The sequence below is a fragment of the Mastigoproctus giganteus genome, chromosome 12 (assembly GCF_048544385.1).
Source record: "Mastigoproctus giganteus isolate SK-2022 chromosome 12, ASM4854438v1, whole genome shotgun sequence".
In the NCBI taxonomy this organism is placed as follows: Eukaryota; Metazoa; Arthropoda; class Arachnida; order Uropygi; family Thelyphonidae; genus Mastigoproctus; species Mastigoproctus giganteus.
This window is the reverse complement of record NC_143586.1, coordinates 61,248,153-61,271,431: the sequence shown is the minus strand read 5'-3', so window position 1 is coordinate 61,271,431 and position 23,279 is coordinate 61,248,153. Positions and strand designations below refer to the sequence as shown.

At 39.1% G+C, this 23,279-nt stretch overlaps 1 protein-coding gene across 4 annotated transcripts in view; it reads right to left on the bottom strand.

Moving 5' to 3' along the window:
* The window catches only part of LOC150077100 (uncharacterized), a 49,607-nt gene that overhangs the window by 2,369 nt on the left and 23,959 nt on the right, over positions 1-23,279 (bottom strand). For all 4 annotated transcript variants that reach the window (XM_090385596.1, XM_090385594.1, XM_090385597.1 and 1 more), the window contains one exon: positions 2,935-3,202. In XM_090385596.1, the coding sequence (XP_090241722.1) occupies positions 2,935-3,191 (257 nt within the window). In that variant the 5' untranslated portion in view covers positions 3,192-3,202. The remainder of the gene's footprint in view (positions 1-2,934; positions 3,203-23,279) is intronic.

Sequence of the window (23,279 nt, the reverse complement as noted above, 5' to 3'; positions counted from 1 at the left end):
ACCATTAATGCCCTCGTAGAAGTTTGTGTCCTCCGATATAAACCAGTCTTCTACTGGTAACGAAGTCAAGTGGGAAGTGTATGCTAGTAGAGGCAGGATTTCCTTCTTGAAATCAAGTAGATTTTTTGTGTATTCGGCGTTCGTTGTACAGAAGAATCATTTCGTTTCCACTGCGTTCTAGGCATGAATGTCTATCAACTGATGATAAACTTCAGCAAGTGTGACATTTCTGGCCAAAATAAAACAAACATTTCAAACTTACTTCGGTTTATTAATTTCGTTGCCATTTCCAAACATCTGTGAATTCGCAACACCTAGTGATATAGTACACACATACAAAACGCTTTTCACAATTACTGAAATTTAATTTTCTCGAATAGTCCATTCCTGACAGAAACAAAATTCTGGTTATCTCCTTTTGGTAACTGCTGCTGAAGAATTTATTTTCATTTTTTAAGTAAAAGCACAGTTACAATGTACTTTTTTTTTCTTTTTTTGTGCCTAAAATCTCCTCCATACCCCACAGATATTAAGTATGTCAAGCTAGTTCTATAAAGATATGCAAAAAAAAAAGGTTTTGAGAGCGCCCTGGAGTAAATTTAATATAAAAGAAAATTCAGCAGTATAATGCGCCTGTAAATCACGTGTTGCTAAAACTAAGGCTTGTTTACTAATAATGGAAATAGGTTTCCATCAATACTGCCTTGCCACTTTATTCGAACCATAAGCTGATTTTTACCTGTATTGGCATTTTGAGGGGCGCCTGCGTGGTCGCTTTTTTAAGTGATGCTGACAGGCCATATACCGTGAATGAATGACCTGAACACCAACCGTGTGAATTTAAGAGTCCATCCATTAAGGTTACTGCAATAAACTTAAAACGTCAGAATGGGTGCAGTGAATGTCTTCATTTAGGTTTTCCGGTAACAGTGTATGTCTTACTAAGTGATGGTTGCGTATGGAACTGTTCCTGCAGCATTCATTTCCATCCACTTGAATCTTACACAAGGTTCAAGTGGATGGCGGCACCACTTTGAACAAGAATAGAAGAGACCCACCATGCAGTTGGAAGCATCTACGTTCTTGGTGATATTAAATCATGTAAGTACTCTGTGCCTGCTTTCACCTCCTTTAATTTCCACATCATTAAGCCTTGAAAAAATGCTTGCTAAAACAACTAAGGCGCTGAGTGGTCAGTATACTGTCTGTAAATTAGGTGAGGTTTATGGTCGGTTTATCTGGTTTGCTGGATGATAAAACCACTTTTCGAAGGGGGGGGATAAAACCGTGAAACCTTCATCCGAGATCAACTAAGTCGGCCGTGTAAAATTCTTACCTTCTTGACGGGATCTGTACTGAACTTTCTATTAAGTTTGGGGGGGGAGGGAAAAGGACGTAATCGTTCTATATTGCCTCATAGTGAGGCTGCAAGGACAGCGCAAAAGATGCTGCCAATTATATGCAGTAATTTTTCTAATAGAAAGAGAGGTAGAGGTAATTATCATGTCGTACAAATCAATGGTCAGATTTTTTTTTTTTTTTTTTTTTTTGATTTGATAGTTGTTGGCGCATCGGCTTCTGTGGCCATATTGCACCTCCCAAGGTTTTTGCAGTACTTTGATCCAAGCCCGAGGCGGGAATCGAACCCGCGACCTTTGGGTTGCCGGGCAGGTACTTTACCCACTCGGCTAGCCCCGTCGGCTTCAATGGTCAGACTACATCTTGAATATACGAATCTAAAGATTACTTTTAGGAAGGATAAAGATTTGCATGAAGAAGAGCAACAAGACTAGTTGCGAATAATATGAGATGATCATTAGATTCCTGTAAGCTAAAGTTTGGAAACTAGGCATCTGCATGGAATCTGACTGAGATGTTTAAAGGTTATGTTATGTGTGTTTTAAGTGACAGAGCAAGCAACTAAGGCTATGAGGCGTCAGTATATTGAATTTGTAATTGAGTTTGTCCCAAAGACAACTAAATAAGGCATTGAAAGAATATCCATTCCAACTGGATGTTGATGTGCAGAAGGCCGTTCTTAATTGTTCTCAGCAATTTGAGGTAAAAAAGAATTCTATGAATCCTGCGCATGACGAAACAATGGAATGCATGTTATAAGGCTAATGGCGACTGTGTGGATCGGTCCAACATTTCACAGACCAGCACCCTCGAATGTGTTCTATTGACCCTACCTCATAAACTTTTAGATTTTGTTGCTGTTTATTAAAAGAAATTATTTATACCTTATTGTGTGCGCGTACAGAAAGTCCAACATAATTTTGGAACCACTTCTCGAGTATTTAGCTATTAAAATTACATTTCAAAAATAGCTTGCTGCGCTCATCTTTCCTTGTAATTGACCAACATAAGACCAGGAATATGTTTTTGGGTAGCTGTGAGAGGTTGGCTAGAAGTGGAAGGCGCCATGTGAACATCAGAGGTTTGAGAAACACTGCTATAAAAGCAACCTCTTATGTTAATAAATATCTCTTAGAAACTGTGAACAGGTTGATCGTTTAATTCGCGGAATGGATCTACCTTAATTTTAACCTTAAGGCTATACCAGCACTTTCGTTGATGACACAAATGTACATATATACTCCTTCGAAGTGTATACATTTGTGCCATCAACGAATTAAACTCGTAGAAGCTGACATTTCTCTCACAGTCTCTATTGCCCTCATACGACGTCGAACACAATAACGAATCAAAAAAAAAAAAGGCAGCTCACAAAATGGCTCTTACAGCACGTAACTTAGGGCCACTTTGCTACCAGACATGTCAGAACTTGCAATTATATCAGCTCATTCTTGGACATAGTCTACTGTCATCTACCCTACCAGTACGCATGACAAAATAGTATATAGTTGTACAGTGGCGCTGCCAATCTGCGAATTAAATGATCAGCTTGTGTATTAATAAATCAATACCAACCTGGCTAAGTTGTACAATACACTCTGCTCAATCACTCCAAAGAACTGATTCGGGGCCCTACTCTTCCACATTAAATACATATTAATCATTTCCTGCAATTCGCCCTCAGCTTCGGACCTTCGTACTGTGCTGTCGACCGCGTCCCTACATAAGATGTCGATCTGGTTAGGGACATTTTTATCAATCTTTCGAGGGAAACTTGTGCCACAGCTCGTACCTTGTCCATCCTCTCCGGATCTTTCGTCGTCCCTTTTCATTACTTCAGTGCCTAATCAGAATAAGAATAATCACGTCACATCGCTCAGTTTACGAATAACAGTTGCATAAGATTAATAATGACCAAACCTTTATCAAACTACCTAGAGACAATTGTACTTTGTGTACAAATATTTGAATATGCTAATGTTTTCTGATGCCATAATCAGGATTTCTTAGTTCTACATTTATTTACTAAAAATATTAGGTTATTCAAGTTTCGAATGATTTTATTTTATCGTTTTTTTACTTACGATTTCTATACTTATTTTATGTAGGGTTTATTATAACCACTGCGTAATCTTTGGTTTCGTGTTTGCGTAAGTTTGGTGCCATTTCACTGATATATTTTTAATCTTCAATGATAAGGTGGTCACGGATTAAGATGTACACGGAGCCAATACTGAAACGATACTCACCTTCACATTTCTGCGTTAATGACATGACAGCTGTAGCACATCATTCTATTAATAATGCATGTCATGGTAATGTAAGTAATAAACAGACTACCACTTACAAACCATTGCTCGCTGCAATGGTCTGTAAGTAAATAGAACGAGAGGCAAAATTTAATGATGTTAAAAAAAACAGCTTTTGTGTTTTGAGGGCACAAACGGCGATACCGTTGTACACACTGGTTGCAATGATATCAATAATGGCCTATCAGAGAATTTACTTAAAAGGTACACAGCAACGCCACAAGCAGGAGCGGATTAAGGTCGGTTGAGGCCCCGGGCGCAGAAGAAAATATTGGGCCCCTTAAAAAAAAGAGAGACAGGGAAAATAAAAATACATGTTAACCATTTTTTTAAATAAGTAAAAAATAGTATGTGCTATTAATGTTTTATTTCCAATAAAATTTGAATATAATATATGTATAATATAATTAATAATAGCATAATAATAATCACAAAGTTTTGAACTAATAATTGAACATATTAGTTTAACTATTAGTTGAACTAATATGTTCAACTAATTTGTTGGGGTTTTGCGTGGGCCCTTCAGAAGTCGGGGCCCAGGGCACGCGCCCGGTGCGCCCGCCGTTAAATCCGCCTCTGGCCACAAGTTAGGATTAAATTTGAGTGTCCCTAACTTTGCCGAAACTTAATAAAAGGGAGCACATGATGAAATCATTAATGATTCAAATATCTCTATCAACTTTCCTCTTGGAATTGCTAATATTTTTGCTAGGCCCTTTAGAAACTTTGTTCTCCCGAACAACAGCGTTCTATTCCCTGTTATCCGTTTGAATATAATACTAATGACACTTTTGATAGATTAGTTTTCACTACTGATGACGTCCAGTCAGCCATTTCTCGGCTTAAAGATTTCACTTCTCCTGATCCCCTCCCTGCTCTCAAGAAAAATAGTTCGTCTTTAGCTCCAGTTCTTACAAATTTCTTCAATTACTGTCTTCATTGCTGTTACCCATTAGCGTTCAAAAATGCCTATATCATCCCGATTTATAAACAACGGGGTGATAAAGCTAAGCCTAATAACTAACTAACGACCTATTACTATACTGGATACAATTGCGAAAAATTTTGAACTCCTACTTTATAAATATCTTAGTTCCTATCTTCACCCTTTTATCAATAACCATCAGTATGATTTTCTTCCTAGGAAATCAACTGTTTCGAATCTTGCCTTGTTTTCTCATTTCCTACAAACTAATTTGTAGAAAATGATTCGCTTTTCCTTGCCTTGATATTTTACATGCATTTGACCCTATCCACATCGATCTTCGGCTGTTCAAGGTTTCATCTTATGGTCTACGATCCTCTTTACTAGATCTACATTCACACAAGAGGAGTTATAAGGTCTGAAAATGCCAGAAGGTTATCAAATTGCAGCAGGGTGCTTAATGATTTTGTAATAACTGAGAGCAAAGTGGAGGAGAAATTGTTGAAATTAAACATAAGAAAGGCACCTGGGGTGGATGGAATCTATCCCGTTATATTAAAGGAGGCGGAAAAGGAAGTAAGCAAACCCTTAGCCATAATTATGAGAGCATCCTTGGACTCAGGGGAGATCCCCACGAACTGGAAATGTGTAAATGTATCCCCAATTCACAAAGGGGGATAGAAGAGTGATGCAAGTAATTACAGACCAGTTAGTTTAACTTCTGTTCCGGGTAAAATAATGGAGTCACTGGTTAAAGATGCATTGCAGGATCATCTAGACAAGACTGCAGCAATAATTCAGACACAGCTTGGGTTTGTTAAGGGAAAGCCTTGTCTGACAAATTTCATTGGATATTATGATGTGGTTTACACAGGAAATGGATGGAAAAAATTATTTTGATATCATATACTGGATTTCAGGAAAGCTTTTGACACTGTTGCGCATGGAAGACTACTGTACAAATTGGAGCAGAATGGTATTAAGGGTAGGTTGCTACAATGGATAAAAGGATGGTTGAGTGGGAGAAGACAAAGGGTGGTAATCAGTAGGTGTTGCTCTTCATGGACTAATGTTATTAGTGGAGTTCCACAGAGTTCAGTGTTGGGTCCACTGTTGTTTTGTATATTTGTCAATGATATTTATGAAGGTATATCAGGCTTAGTGTCAAAGTTTGCAGATGATACAAAGGTTGCTAGGGTTGTTAATGACAGTAATGGCAGTGTGTTACTGCAACAGAATCTAGAAAATTGGGCAGATGACTTTTGAGGTTATGATGAACATCGTGGCGAGATCCAATATTCCTTACATTTCGAGGGTACAGCTCTAAAACGGTGTTCGCAGGCCGGCCGCTAGTTAGTACACCGGACCGAACCTATTGGTACCTCTCTAGGAGGCTTCCGGATCAGCTAGTGTATAATCTTGCTACCCCTATTCTGCCAGATAGTGACTGGAGGGAGTCCGAGTAGTGTGTATGCGGGGAGCATTGTCGAGGCCACGTTATGTCAAGGATCTGGGTTTGTTCTTACCACGTGTACACCATATCCAAAAATTTCATTACTTCATACAGCATGTCCCACTCACTTTTTCTTACTATTGAATACACCATGAATTGTCAAACTAATAGAGCAAGCTTATCTGCGAAAAGCTCTAAACCTCCCAAGCACTTCCTAATCCATTTCACAAATATACGTGGTCTCAATTCTAATCTAAACAATGTCCATTTCCACTTGCAGTCTGCCAAGCCCCATGTACTTTTTCTGACAGAATCTCAGTTATCAGTTGATTCAACTACTGCTCATCTCAGTTGCCCAAATTATTCGCTGTATGATTCCTATCGCCTCAAAGGTGGTACTTCTGCATATGTCCGTTCTGATATTCCCTGTCAGAGACTTGGCAATTTGGAATCTCCTCTCTTCGATCTTCTCTGGCTTAAAATCTCTCTACCTCATTGTGTCAAATTCATCTGTTGTCTCTACCGTTCTCCCAACTCCACTAATCACTTGGAGCTCTTTGACTTCCTCTCTTTGCAACTTGACTTTCTCCAGTCCAACTTCCTTAACAGTGAGGTAATTTTCCTTGGTGATTTTAATGTTCACAACTCCAGCTGGCTTCCGTTTTCTAGTCACACCGACCCAGCAGGTCGAGATGCTGAGGCTTTTGCAATTACTAATGACCTAGCACAGTTGTTCATTTACCTACAAGAATACCGGACAATCCTAATCATACAGCCAATACACTTGATCTTTTTCTCACAAACAACCCTTCTAAGTACTCGGTCGAAGTGAGAGGTCTTTTAGGCACTTCAGATCACAACTTGGTGATTGTCCCTTCTCCAATGGAACCTTTATCTCATGGCTATTCCCAACCTCGTGTTGTTTGGCATTACAAGAATGCAATATGGGATGACCTGCGAGACTTCTTTTCCTTGGTCGGATTATTGTTTCAAAACTTCTGTTGTCAACGTTTGCTCAGATCGTGTCAGTGAAATTATTCTTGCAGGAATGGAATCCTTTATCCCACACTCCACTTTAAAATCTCGTCCTTTATCTAAACCTTGGTTTTCCAATAAATGTGCTACGGCTGTTCGAGAGAATGTTGCATATCGTAATTGGGTTGTTTCTAATTCTTCGGTTTCATTTTCTGCCTACACCACAGCTCGCAACAATTGTAAAGCAGTTGTTAATCAGTCCAAACTAGAGTTTGAACAGGCTAAGAGTAGAAAACTTGCTTCTTGCCCTAATGGTAGCCGAGCATTCTGGTCTCTTGCCAAAGCTATTGGCCGCAACTTTTGCCCATCTCTGCTCCCACCTCTGTCCAAACCAGATGGTTCTGTTGTCACTTCAGCCAAGGATAAAGCTGACCTGCTAGCATCCCATTTTTCTTCCAACTCATGTATTAATGATCTTGGTAAAACACCTCCCACCATTCCCAACACGCTCCATTCAATGCCTCCTGTAGTCTTCCGTCAAAAGGATATCAGGATTTTGATGAATCTTGATGCTAAGAAAGCTCCAGGTCCTGATGGTATTTCTCCACTTGTTCTCAAAACCTGTGCTCCTGAACTTACAGCTGTGCTCCTGAACTTACACCTATTCTTTGCCGCCTTTTTTCACTTTCTTATTCCAAAGATGTTTTTCCTTCTGCTTGGAAATTTGCTCATATCCAGCCAGTTCCTAAAAAGGGTGACAAATCCCTCCCATCCAGTTATTGTCCCAATGCACTTACTTCTACTCTTTCTAAAGTAATGGAGAAATCAATTAACCGCCAACTCTTAAACTACCTAGAAACCTTCCGCATGATCAACGATCGCCAGTATGGATTCCGTCAGTGTCGATCCACTGGTGATATTCTTGCTTATGTTACCCATTTATGGACTAATTAAATGGAAAGGTTCGGTGAAACACAAGTAGTTGCTCTTCACATCTCAAAGGCTTTTGATCGTGTTTGGCATAAAGGTCTTCTAAACAAGCTTCCATCTTATGGTTTGCCAACTGTTTTCAGTAATTGGTTATCCAGTTTTCTCTCTGATCGCTCACTGAGGATGATGGTAGATGGCTCTCTGTCTTCTAACTTCTCCACTAATGCTGGTGTCCCCCAAGATTCAGTTCTTTCCCCCACTCTTTTCCTCTTGTATATTAATGACCTTCTTCCATTGACTGGAAATCCTATCCATAGTTTTGCCTGATGATAGCACATTGCATTCCACTTTCCATTTTGAGAAACCTTGTCCTGCTCAATCAGCTTCAACTTCTCGAAAATCTGCTACCAATTCCTTAAATGCCGATCTTCAGGTATTTCTCCAGTGGGGCAATGACAACGTAGTTGATTTCAACCCTTCTACAACTCAGTCTTGCCTTATTTCTCGCAAAAAGGATTCTTCTGCTCCTATGCTTATCTTTAGTGACACTCCGATTTCTAGGCAAAATGATATATCTCTTTTGGGGATTACCCTGACTTCTAATCTCTCTTGGCACAAGCACATTACAAATATTGCTTCCTCTGCATCTAAAAAACTTAGTTTTCTCTTTCGCTATCAGCGTTACTTTTCTTCCAAACAGCTGCTCACTCTGTATAAATCGCAAATCCGCCCTGCCATGGAATATTGTTCCCATATATGGGGTGGTGCCCCCAAAACCTCTCTCAGGCTTCTTGATTCCATTCAGAAGAAGGCAGTTAGGTTAATTAATGATTCATCTCTAACAGAGTCTCTCCACTCGCTTTCTCATAAACGTACTGTTTCCGCTGCATGCCTCTTCTACAGATACTTCCATGGGCACTGTTCTTCTGAATTGGCTTCTATAATTCCCGCTCTCTCTTTCAAAAAAGTCCGAACACGAGCCGCCACCATCCAACATCCATTTACTGTCCAACTTCCTCATTTATTCAATCATCTTCCTCATTTATTCAATCAACTGCCGTTTTCTGGAACAACCTTCCTTCGTACGTATTTCCTGAAAATTGCAATCTAAAGAAGTTCAAGTTCAATGTCAACAAATATCTTCTTTCGTCTTCTCAACCTCCAACCCAAGCACAGTACTAAGTACTATAGGTTCTAATACCTGTCGTGTTTGGGGTTCACATAAAAAAAAAAAAAAAAAAAAAATGGGCTGAGAAGTGGCAACTGAAGTTTAACATTTTTATGTTGGAAGCAACCATCAGTTACTGAGAGCAAAATTCAAAATTGATTGCAGGAAAGAACGAAAGAAATTGGTCAAATCAACTATTAAGGGTATTAAGGGTAAGTTTCTACAATGGATAAAAGGATGGTTAAGTGGGAGAAGACAGAAGGTGGTAATCAATGGGTGCTGCTCTTCTTGGACTAATGTTATTAGTGGAGTCCCACAGGGTTCGGTGTTAGGTCCACTGTTGTTTTGTATATTTATCAATGATATTGATGAAGGTATATCAGGCTTAATGTTGAAGTTTGCAGATGATACAAAGGTTGGCAGGGTTGTTAATGACAGTAATGGCAGTGTGCTACTGCAACAGGATCTAGATAATTTGGGCAGATGGGCTAAGAAGTGGCAACTGAAGTTTAACCTTGACAAATGCAAAGTACTGCATATGGGTAGAAGTAACCCCAGAGAAACATACGTACCAACTGTGTGTTACTACACTTAAGGTGGTAGAAAATGAAAAAGACCCGGAAGTAATTGTGAAGTCAGATATGAAATTTTCTGAGCAATGCAGGCAGGCTGCCAGGGCAGGTCATGGGGTTTTATCAATGATATATAGGACAATCACCTCCTTTTCCCTGCTAGCAAAATAGGAATTTTGCTAGCAGGGAAAAGGCGGTGATTGTCCCTCTGTATAAGGCAATGGTCAGCCCACGCCTTGAGTATTGTGTACATGTCTGGAGGCCTCATTTTAGGAAGGATGTAGATTTTCTTCAGCGTGTACAGAGAAGGGAAACAAGATTGATGGGGGGAATGAAGGGATCCTCTTACCAAGAGAGGCTTTAGTTCTGTAAAACTGCAGTGGCTGGAGACTAGGCACCTGCGAGGTGATCTGATTGAGGTGTATAAGGCCTTGAATGGGTTGAGCATGCTGAATTCTGATGGGATTCTTCCACTTGTTCAGATTACGAACCTAAGGGGGCATAAATTCAAATTAAGGAAAATAGAATTGAAAAATTGTGGAATAGATGTGTGGAAATTTGCCTTTAGCCAGCGGGTAGTTAATTGCTTGAACAAACTTCCATCTGTCGTTGTGGAAGTTGATAGGTTAAATAAATTTAAGGTGGCACTGGACAAACATTTAGAGGGAACTGTTTTGTATTTTTTTTTTCTTTTTTTTCAGCTGATGCTGCAATAAGCTCATACACTTGCTTTCTTGCAACACATGCCACTACTACCACTCCGGCACAGCCACCAGGTCAGTGGAGTTTACAATAAATCAATCAAATGTATTTACTGATTAAAATCGAGTAAGAAATGCACGTGACGAAGACCGAAGGAAACTGTATAACCTATAATATCATCTGCGAACTAGAATGAGTAAAATTTATTCAGACTGCTTAATCACCGTTCACAGGGGGGAAGAATGCTTCCACCCGTGCCTCCCAATTTATAGCCAATATTTCAAACTCCTATATAAAGTACTCATTATATTTTTATTAATTTACAAGTACTCTATTATATTATATCTTTATAATTCCAGTTTTCTCTCTGATCGCTCACTGAGGGTGATGGTAGATGGCTCTCTGGCTTCTAACTTCTCCACTACTGCTGGTGTCCCCCAGGGTTCAGTTCTTTCCCTCTTGTATATTAATGACCTTCTTCCATTGACTGGAAATCCTATCCATAGTTTTGCCGATGATAGCACATTGCATTCCACTTTCCATTTTGAAACATCTTGCCCTGCTCAATCAGCTTCAACTTCTCGAATATCCGCTAGCAATTCCTTAAATGCCGATCTCCACGTATTTCTCCAGTGGGGGAAAGACAACTTAGTTAATTTCAATCCTTCTAAAACTCAGTCTTGTCTTACGTCTCGCGAAAAGGACTCTTCTGCTCCTATGCTTATCTTTAGTGACACTCCAATTTCTAGGAAAAATGATATATCTCTTTTGGGGATTACTCTGACTTCTAATCTCTCTTGGCACAAGCCCATTACGAATATTGCTTCCTCTGCATCTAAAAAACTTGTTTTGTCATTCGCCCTCGGCGTTACTTTTCTTCCAAACAGCTGCTCACTCTGTACAAATCGCAAATGCGCCCTACCATGGAATATTGTTTCCACATCTGGGGCGGTGTCCCCAAAACCTCTCTCAGGCTTCTAGATTCCATTCTGAAGAGGGCAGTTAGATTAATTAATGACTCCTCTCTAACAGTCTCTCCACTCTATGTCTCACAGACGTACTGTTTCTGCTGCATGCCTTTTCTACAGATACTTCCATGGGCACTGTTCTTCTGAATTGGCTTCTATATTTCATACTCTCTCTTTCAAAACAGTCCGAACACATGCCGTCACCAGCCAACATCCATTTACCGTCCAACTTCAAACCCACAGAACCAACTTTTCATCTTCCTCATTTATTAATTCAACTGTCATTTTCTGGAACAACTTTCGTTCATACGTATTTCCTGAAAATTACCGTCTACAGAAGTTCAAGTCTAATGTCAACAAATATCTTCTTTCGTCTTCTCAACCTCCAACCCAAGCACAGTACTAAGTACTATAGGTTCTAATACTTCTCGTGTTTCGGGTTTCATAAAAAAAAATAATAATAATAAATAAATAATACCTCACAGCTTCCTGCGACTTTGTGCATCTTGGCCATGCGCCATAAAAATTTAAATCAAAATTTTATCTTTATCAACTCGAATGGGTCTGGATATACATACACACTTCGTAAAAATAATTTTAGTAAACAGTAAAAAATGAAAATGCAGATGATTTTGTATGTATGATCGAAACTACTTATATACACTCGGGTGGTTCAATATATAATATTGAACTACCCGAGATAAATACAGTCCTTAAAATTTGTTCTTTTAAGTAACTCTTGATAACGTTCATTTCCAGTGTCCAATTTCTAATTCTGCGGCACTCTAATACGGCCTTAGACATCATATTGGGCTATACAGACGTAGCCGAGTAGTCAGGTACGCGAGTATTTAGCACACGCTCTTTGAGTAGGCCGGGGTTCAAGACAGAGTGACTGCTAAATACGATTAACATTTGTTTTGATTGATTTATTGTAAACTCCACTGACCTGGTGGTCGTGCTGTAGTATAAACAACATCATCATAATAATCGGAGATAATTAGGAAATCGAGAAATAGACGTCTCTTTTCGCGACAATGAGAGGAAGAGAAAGATTTATAGAGAGAAATAGTTCTAGATTAAGTTTATTTATGCATGGGTAATACATACACATCATTTCTACCACCAAGATAGTTTTAATTATATCTCATATTAAAAGTATGAAAAGGTCGTTTATGCATAGGTAATGCAACTTCCATCATTTCTACTACCCACATAATATTCATGCATCAATCTCATATTGTCAATACCTTCACAGCGAGTTTCCGAGGTATTGCATTGCTTTGAATAAGCAACGCTTCACCAGTGGAGAAGAGTAATGTTACTTATTCTCGGCGGATACAAACTAGCTTCGAAACGGTGCCAGACAGCACCGTTTCAAAGCTGGTTTGTATGTGTGAGATAATAACTCCACTTGTCCCTATTAGACTTAGAAAAGCCAAAGTAGAGGGAAAGTTATTGTAAGAGAGGAAGAAGAAAAGAAACGGACAAACTCCTTGAAGAGGCAACGCTTCCCCAGTGGAAAAGACTGTTGTTACCTATTCTCGGAAACTCCGTGAATATCAGGCTCTCACTGGCGGCACCGTTTCGAAGCTCGTTGGCTTCATCATCGGTGGGCGGGCAGGTACCCTGCTGTTGCAATAGTGACAACCCAATTATGAAGTATAACTCTATAATATGAGAGATGCTTGATGGTGTGCATGGTTTAATCTAAAAATGTTTCTTAACTAAATTTCTAAGAATATGAAAAGGATGTTTATGCATGGGTAATGCAACGTCCGTCATTTCTACTATCCCGGTAGTATTTATGCATCGTTTGATTATATCCCATATTGTGAATACCTTTACAACAACAGGGTACCTGCCCACCCACCGATGTGTAAGCCAACAAGCTTCGAAACGGTGCCGTCTCAGTGGTGGTATCCGCCACGAATAAGTAACAGTCTTCTCCATTGGTGAAGCCTTACTTATTCCAAGTAGTTCAATACCGCGGCAACACGTTATGAAGGTATTCACATTAGATATAATCAAACGATGCATGAATGCTACCTGAGTAGTAGAAATGATGGAAGTTGCATTACCCATGCATAAACAACCTTTTCATACTCTTAGGCATTTAGCCAAGAAATATTTTTAGAATATCTCATATTGTGAATACCTTCACAACTAGTTTGGTATTGTACTACCTCGAATAAGCAACGCTTCACTTATGAAGAAGACTATTGTTACTTATTTTGGGCGGATATCACCACCCAGACGGCATCGTTTCAAGGCTTTTTGGCCCTTCATCCATGGATGGTAGGTACCCTGTTGTTGCAAGAGTGACAACCCATTTATGAAGTATAAGCACGCATCTCTCATACTGTTGAGAGATGCGTGACAGTTCTAGTTCTGGATTGTATGAAAGTACGCAATTTATAAAGATATCAATAGTGGAGAAGTGTTGTGAATAATTCAAATTACGCGCTAAAAACACGGTACACACTTGAAAATAACGTTACTTTGGAAAAAGCACTAACAAAAAAAGTTCCTTTATGAGTTAATATTTTTAGGCATTACTATGTTAAATTATTTGTATTCAAAAAGTGGAACCTCGCCTGACCCGCGAAATTACTGAAGACCTGATCAGATTTGCGGGAATTTCAAGCCAGCAACAGAAAATGTGTACCACCTCGTTGCTATTTCAGATGCACGAGGGCTCAACTTGTAGTAGTAGCAGCGGCATGTGATGCAAGAAAGCAAGTGTATGCTTTCTTGCATCCATTTGCAAGAATGGCTTATGCAGCATCAGCCAAAAAAAAAAATCACACCATTCCCTCCAAATGCCTGTCCAGTTCCTCCTTAAATTTATTTAACCTATCAACTTCCAAAACGACAGATGAAAGTTTGTTCCAGCAATTAACTACCCGCTGGCTAAAGGCAAATTTCCGCACATCTATCTTTTCTTAATTTGAATTTATGTCCCCTTAGGTTCGTAATCTGAACAAGTGGAAGGATTCCATCAGAATTCAGCGTGCTCAATCCATTCAAGGCCTTATACACCTCAATCAGATCACCGCGCAGGTGCCTAGTCTCCAGCCACTGCAATTTGCAGAATTAAGCCTCTCTTGGTAAGAGAATCCCTTCATTTCCCTCACCAATCTTGTTGCCCTTCCCTGTACAAGCAAATCTACATCCTTCCTAAAATGAGGCCTCCAGACCTGTACGCAGTACTCAAGGTGTGGCCTGGACAATTGCCTTATACAGAGTTTCCCTGCTAGCAAAATTCCTATATATCATTGACAAAACCCCATGACCTGCCCTGGCAGCCTGTCTGCATTGCTCAGAAAACTTCATATCTGACTTGACAATTACTCCCAGGTCTTTTTCATTTTCTACCACCTTAAGTGTAGTACCACACAGTTGGTACGTTTTTCTGGGGTTACATCTACCCATATGCAGTACTTTGCATATGGGTAGAACCATATGCATCCCAAACATTGGCAAACCAAGCAATTTCGAAGAAACCCGTCCAGGCGGAGACTGCATCGAAAAATAATGAGGTTTCTCAACAAAGATATCAATAAAGAATTTTTTAACTTTTGCTGTTTTCATTTGAATGACACTACTGGGAAGAAGTTGAAGCTTTTTTGAATTTTCAAACCAACAGGGAAAAAAAAAAAAAAATCCTTCATAAATACGAGAAAAAATTAAACAGACAGTTTAGTAGTTGTTTTTACTGAAATGTCGTAATTAAATTGGAAACACCACACTCACCTTTATTAATTTTATGAACTACGTGCAGAAAATATGATAATCATTTGTAATAGAGAAGATACATTTTATTCAGATATTTCATTTTGGACTATATAAAAAAAAAACCTTCTGAAATAATGATTTTACACTAAATACATCCTTCAATTCTCGCCTTCGATGATTGAGAAGATCATGCCAAGCCTGGTTACAATGGTCGTAAGTGGGCCCTAATAACAAACCAACTGGCAGATGTTATGTGCACTGATAATTCATGTATAAATTGCACGGTCCTGCATATAGTGCGGTTAAAATTCTTATTTTGTATATTTCAATATAAATAATATTTGGATGAAAATAATCACAGTCTATCTTACCTTAGGCGTTACTTCCATTTTTATTAACATGATTTATTTTATTTTCTTCAATTCCTCTTTCTTTCTTTAAACACTTATTCAAAATATACTAACGCACAAAGCTTATTCCAGCTGTTTTAAGTGATGGTATTGCGCCCTCTATGATTATTGTTTAGTGATAAAATTGTATGGTTTTGAATTTCGCGTGATAATAAGAATTATCATTCCGACTATTTAATTACAAATATCTTAGATAAACTTAGATCAATAAAACTTTAACAATTCGAAAAATCTCAATAACTATACGCATATTACTTGATTTGCTATGACATCTGTTGGCCTACCTTGCGAAGGTTTTTTTAATAAAATATCCAGAAGAAGATTATTTAGAAACAAGCTAAATTAGATCAATACAACTGGTATTTTAAGTCACAAAAAAGAAAGACAGATGCAGCACATTATTTTTCTTTTTTATTTCAACAGCAGCTTGCGAGCGCAGAAATTCGCATAATTCCAAATAAGCATACTAAACACTGAATAAATGTCGCGATCTCAAAATATTTATTAATAACAATAGCTCCCACTGTGACCACCGCAAATCTTGTCCCATTTAAAGTCAACGTCTTTGCACACTTCCACTAGCATGTCACTTGTAATAAATCGGCAACTCTTAATTCCATTTTTCAATCAATATAATGGTGGCTGATGAACCTGATTCTTCATGAAGTCCCAGAGGCAAACATTCAATGGCGTTAGGTACGATTATTATGCTTGCCACAGCATCAGACCACCTCGACACATCTAACCATAAGGAAAGCTTTGATTCAGAAATTCACATACAGAAAAGGGAAATAAGTATATGGCCGGTAATAGACAAAAGGGGAATCTTTATTGCAACAGTAAGGAAATATGCACTGCCCTACCATTAATGTCCGGACACCTGCAAATCTACAAATAAACTTTATTTACAGGCAAGCTAACAACGTGTGCTGAAATCTTTTGCCTCTAGTTTCCTTTCAGGGGAACACTCTCCACCAGTGTTTAAAGCTCCTCGCACGAACCAATTCATCCCAGAGGTTCTCTACAGGACAGGTCAGGGTTCTTGGGACAGCAAGTTCAACAGTCCGGCAATTAGCTTTCTCCGGGCATACGCCATACCCAGGCACAACTGTATACCATGACAAAGAAAGCAAAGCTTTTCACTGCTCTACAGTCCAAGAATCAAGCTGAATGGTGTCTGGCGTTGGTCGGTATGTTTAGTAGATTACCAGTCAGCTGCATGACTGGTAATCCACATCATGTAGCATTGTGCACTATACTGGGAATGACATGCGTCCCAATCGTCTGCATTCCTATGTGAGCCGCGATAATATCGACCTCCATTCCGAGGAGGCGTTTCTTTGCAAAGCTCTCCTGTAACGTTTCGTCAGCTTCATAATAGGTTCAGCACAATCCGCTTCTATTTGCAGCTCGCATCGCCAATCTTCGACAGTTTATATGACACCTATTATCATTCTACACTGGAAGTCTGTTAACTCCGTCAATCGTGGCATTGACGAAATTAACAAACGGATATAAATATTCTCCAATCACGAGAATATTTTTAGTGGTGGCTGACAGGTGATGCTGGGCAGCGTCCATACAGTACACAAGTCAAACGCGTTATCTTCTTCAGATTTCACAATAACTGAAACGCTTGCATATATGTCTTATGAAATTTTATTTCGTATTTCCTTAGCATTTTACTGAAAGCCATTTTTAATAGCTTCGCACTACACAATTGAAATGAAATACATACTCAGAATGGTTTTGTAAAGGGAAAATCATGTTTAACAAATCTGGTTCGCTATTTTGAAAGGGTCATTCACGAGCTGGATTTAGGGAAAAATTTCGACATTGTTTATTTAGATTTCAGCAAAGCTTTTGACTCAGTCCCACATGAGCGGTTGCTTTATAAGGTGGAACAGGTTGGAATCACTGGGAAAATCTTTAGATGGATAGCAGGATGGCTTTAGGGCAGGAGGCAGAGGGTTGTGATAAATGGCTATTCCTCAGATTGGGTTGATGTAAAAAGTGGAGTTCCCCAAGGATCAGTATTAGGACCACTGTTTTTAATTTTCATAAACGACATCGATGAAGGGATAGAGGACGTGATGTCTAAATTTGCAGATGATGTTAAAATTGGTAGAGTAGTTAATGATCACTGTCAAACTGAGCTTCTTCAGAGAGACCTAGATAGACTTCAGGAATGGTCAGAAAAATGGCAGCTATGCTTTAATCCAACAAAGTGTAAGGTATTACACCTTGGAAACAGTAATCCCAAAATAACTTATTCACTTGGTGGAGTTCAACTAAACCTAGTACTGGGGGAAAGGGACTTGGATGTTATGATGATACAGTCAGACATGAAATTCTCTGAGCATTGTAAACAGGTTGCAAGGAAGGCCCATCGTGTCCTATCGATGATCTATCGAACTTTTGCAAGTAGAGATAGGAACGTGATAATCCCATTATATAAGGCTTTTGTTAGACCACACTTGAAAAACATCGAACTTCTTGAAAGGGTGCAAAGACGGGTAACTCGCCTGGTAAGATCGGCAAAAGGGCGTCCTTATGAAGAAAGACTTCGAACATGTGGGTTGCAGAGTTTGGAAACTAGACACCTTAGAGGAGATTTGATTGAAGTGTTTAAGGCTCTGAGAGGCATCAGTAAAATGAATGAGGACGAAATTTTCAAGATTATAAATGATGCTAGAACTAGGGGACATAAATTCAAGTTGCGGGGGGAAATGTTTAGATTGGACCGCAGGAAGTTTTATTGACAGTTTGGGGAAATTCAAAGGTCATCTGGATAGTACCTTTGGGTCAGGGAAGCGCATACATGATAGGTTTAATTTCCTTTTCTTTTATTAATTATTTTTTTTTTTTTATCATTGTTTTATTCGGGTTTTTTTTTTTTTTTGGGGGGGGGGGGGCTGGTGCAGCATAAGCCATAGGCTTTCTTGCACCATGCGGCCATTACTAATACTAATACTAAAATGACTGTACATAGCAGAGAATCATATTTTTTTGCAATGTACACTACCACAGAAAACTGTCGGACATGCTGTGGTAGTCTGCGTTGCAAAATACAATCGTTAACGACAATAAGCAAATATTCTAAAATTAAAAAAAAAATAATAATTTTAACACAGTTTTATATTTTGTGAAAAGAAAACGACAGAGAGAAGGACTGGGTCTCCGTCGCAGAGTTGTGGCACAAGCAGTGAAAGCCTTGTGTGAGGCTGGGGCGAAGTGAGTGAATTGATCAGCACATATTGAAAAAATTAAATTAAATTATCTGTTTATACTCCGGGACGACCAAACGGTCAGAGGAGTTCACAAGATAGACAGAATACAAGAAACAGCACCGCATTCAACAGTCACGGGCTTAAACCCCGGTCACTCAAGGCACGTGTGCTTATGCACCCACGCGCCTGACCACTAGGCTACGGCGGCTTCCAATATCCAGAGGTTTCAGTGTGGAGGCCCAACAGCTTGACTATCGTGTTTAAGAAGGGGAGGGAAGAATTTACTTCTTTCTGTAGGGCAATGTGTTTTCCACATAACAGTGCGAAGAGAAAACAATGGCACAGAGTAAGATAAAATCCTAGGTTTTGAGTTCTTGCATTACAAAATCTGTCCCCTATGGAACCGATGGGCGTCACCATAGCAAATGCCCTTAGTTTGACGAAACAAGTGATCCCTGGCATGGTGCCGTGAAGGGTATTGTATGGTCGTGGTACCTGCGTGTACCGGTGAACTGTACAATAAAGATCTTATTTATTTATTTATCCTCGAATGATGGAAGAAACAAAGTGTAGGTGAGCAGCAGCATGTTGGTCAGCACTGGAATAAATTGCTTTCGCGGGTGGTTGAGGCTGATGAAATTTAAGGGGCAGCTGGAATGGTACCTTATAGAGGTGGGAGGAGTATGACATAAGGAATAAAACCTGTGTAGCCGACATTTTTCTTTTTCTTTTTTTTTTTACTTTACGCAGCAAAAGTCAAGTTTACTTCCATCTTTTTTTGTTCTTAATATTCGTATTTTAACTTAAAGTGTGACTCGAGTGGCAAAAGATTGGGAACCACTGATCTAGCGTTTACATAAGTAAAGAAGTCTTTACTGGTTTTATTTGACAGAGACGTCTCGTAATCTGTCTTTGCTTGCCTATCCTTTGTGACTTCATTACTGACTAGCTTATATCTGCCATAGGCTTCTTCTATATCGCCTGATAATTTATACGCATCCCACGCATTTTTCTTCTCTATCACGGGTCTCTTAGTTCACCTGTCATCCATTTTATATCTAAGCTTTGAACAGTATTTCTCAGTTAATATGAAAAGTCTAGCAGCTTCTCATACCAATTAAGAAATACTGTTCATGTGATCAGGCGTTTGTGCACTACAGCCAGTGGTGCGTTATACCTTAGTGGGACCCATGGCAAAAGGGCCCCATCTAAAGAAAAAACTAATAAAGAACATTTTAAATTACATTTTGTGATAACAAAACAAACAAATTATATGGCATAAGAACTAAATATTAAATTTCATCAAAATCGGTAAAACCATTTTTTTTAAATTAAAAAAAAAAATTTCAAATTAATCTTCAAGTAAAGTTCATTGACCTTGACAGGTAGGAAGCTCGGTTTCGGATAAAAATTATTTAAACATATTATTAAAAAACAGCAATGAGTTTCTGAAACAGAGATTTTGCTCCCCCTCCCCATCGCTTGATCGAGGCCCTAGGCAGATGTCTTTTTTGCCTGTAGGATAACGCGCCACTGACTACAGCTCATTCATAAACAGCATTCTGATGCAATGACCAGCATGCTTAATCATGTTAACAATCTTTATTGTAAGCTTCTGAACCTTCTCATGATTCTGATAGCTCTAGTGGTGATTTTGTTTGGCAACGTGTTTGATTGTTCTGAGGGCCTCTTTCTGTCAGAACACATACCTCTTGTATCTTAGGTAAAAAGGCCTATGCACTCTGGATTCATTATACTCTTTTCATTATGTAGCACAGAGCGGAACGGAAAATAAAATAACGAGTTGTAGTTAAACTAGGTTTAATGTTAAATACATATAATAAACAATAAAAACAGACTATGTAGATACATACAGTAACCAGTAATACAAAAGCTTTCGGGCTTCATGTTGCCCTTCATCAGTTAACTGTTGGATTGAAAGTTTTGGGAACGTAGAACTTAAGAGGGTGTGATGGCAGTCATGTATGAATAGACATGAAGCATATGACATAGAACACTTGGCCATTTGCTAAGCACTTCTGGTCAACCCGACACGACATTGACCCACACCGCGATGTCACGGTTGTCGATCGGTCCGGCCTTTACCGGCACCACGCCTGGTTGGAGTCACTGAACATCACATACTCTAATACTTCTGTCAACAGAAACAGAGGATGTTGTGTTCACCCTATTATTGAAGCAACCATTCTCATGACTGACAAACGGTGGCAACGTTACCATACGTCACAACCAAAGGCTCCAACTTTCAACAGTTAGTTGTTGCATCACTGTGCATGACTGCAATCGCACGCTCTTAAGTTCTACGTTCCAAAAACTTTCAATCCAACGGTAACTGATGAAGGGCAACATAAAGCCCGAAAGAGTTTGTATTACTAGTTACTGTATGTATCTACATATTGTTTTTACTGTTTATCATATGTATTTAACATTAAACCTAGTTTAACTACAACTAGTTATTTTACTTTCCGTTCCCCTCTATGCAACATAATGAAAATAGTATTCCTCTATCTTCCAATTCCTTATAATGTTTAATACAGTGGTCTGCAGGAACTTCCAGCCTTTCGAATTTTAGGTCAGTCATAAAATGTACACATCCCATCTGAACTCTGAGTAACTTAACAAGGAAACTTTCAATAACGCTATGTTGAAATACCACTTGAAATTTTTCACAGGGATAGATAACATGCAAAAAATTAGCTAACAGTACAAACTGTAACACACAAAAAAAATCAAGTTTTACTGACAAGATATATAAAAATTTAGTTCTCAATATTTCAGCTCAAAGCTACAATAATGAACCAGTTTCTTTAGTGAAAGAAGAGCATAATAGACAATAGTGAATGCAGACTTTTCATTAAAATTTTTATTTATTTTTTTTTCAGTTTGTATTAGAAACGTTGTTTTGGAATATCTAATATTGCAAATTTGTAATATCTACACATATGTAAAATTTCAAGGGGAGTTTCAGCTGCTATTGAAGGTATTTTTGCAAGAAAGAATTTTCTACTTCAATTTATACCCATAAGACACTTGGCACTACCAACGTAAACTGTGGTTGCCATTATAAATATCATGTAATTATCCTGACACTCAAATGCTTTTTGATGTGAAAACATCTACAGCGGCAGCTAACAATGGAATGTAATGGAAGTTTAGCAATGACGTTACATACCCACGTGACTGATGAGAAATGTGATGTAAAATACCGAAATTAAAGCGACAGCATACGGGCCACGTTGCCGGCTTGCTGATCGAGGTTCGATTCCCGCTACTACCCTTATGGGAATTTTCCCGGGAGCATTCAGCATTGAGTGTGGCAGTCTCAAACCGCGGCCGTGAGGTTTTACCATCACAAGATTAAAGATGCACTGCAGGATCATCTAGACAAGACTGCAGCGATAACTCAAACACAGCATGGGTTTGTTAAGGGAAAGTCTTGTCTGACAAATTTGATTGGTTATTATGATGTGGTCACAAAGGAACTGGATGCAAAAAATAATTTTGATATCATATACTTGGATTTCAGGAAAGCTTTTGACACTGTTGCGCATGGAAGACTACTGTACAAATTGGAGCAGAATGGTATTAAGGGTAAGTTGCTACAATGGATAAAAGGATGGTTAAGTGGGAGAAGACAGAGGGTGGTAATCAATGGGTGCTGTTCTTCGTGGACTAATGTTATTAGTGGAGTCCCACATGGTTCGGTGTTGGGTCCACTGTTGTTTTGTGTATTTATCAATGATATTGATGAAGGTATATCAGGCTTAATGTCGAAGTTTGCAGATGACACAAAGGTTGGCAGGGTTGTTAATGACAGTAATGGCAGTGTGCTACTGCAACAGGATCTAGATAATTTGGGCAGATGGGCTAAGAAGTGGCAACTGAAGTTCAACCTTGACAAATGCAAAGTACTGCATATGGGTAGAAATAACCCCAGAGAAACGTACCAACTGTGTGGTACTACACTTAAGGTGGTAGAAAATGAAAAAGACCTGGGAGTAATTGTGCAGTCAGATATGAAGTTTTCTGAGCAGTGCAGACAGGCTGCTAGGGCGGGTCATGGGGTTTTGTCAATGATATATAGGAATTTTGCTAGCAGGGAAAAGGAGGTGATTGTCCCTCTGTATGAGGCAATGGTCAGGCCACGCCTTGAGTACTGCGTACAGGTCTGGAGGCCTCATTTTAGGAAGGATGTAGATTTGCTTGAGCGTGTACAGAGAAGAGCAACACGATTGGTGAGGGGAATGAAGGGATTCTCTTACCAAGAGAGGCTTAAGTTCTGCAAATTGCAGTGGCTGGAGACTAGGCACCTGCGCGGTGATCTGATTGAGGTCTATAAGGCCTTGAATGGGTTGAGCACGCTGAATTCTGATGGGATCTTTCCACTTGTTCAGATTACCAACCTACGGGGACATAAGTTCAAATTAAGAAAGGACAGATGTAGAATAGATGTGCGGAAATTTGCCTTTAGCCAGCGGGTGGTTAATTGCTGGAACAAACTTCCATCTGTCGTTGTAGA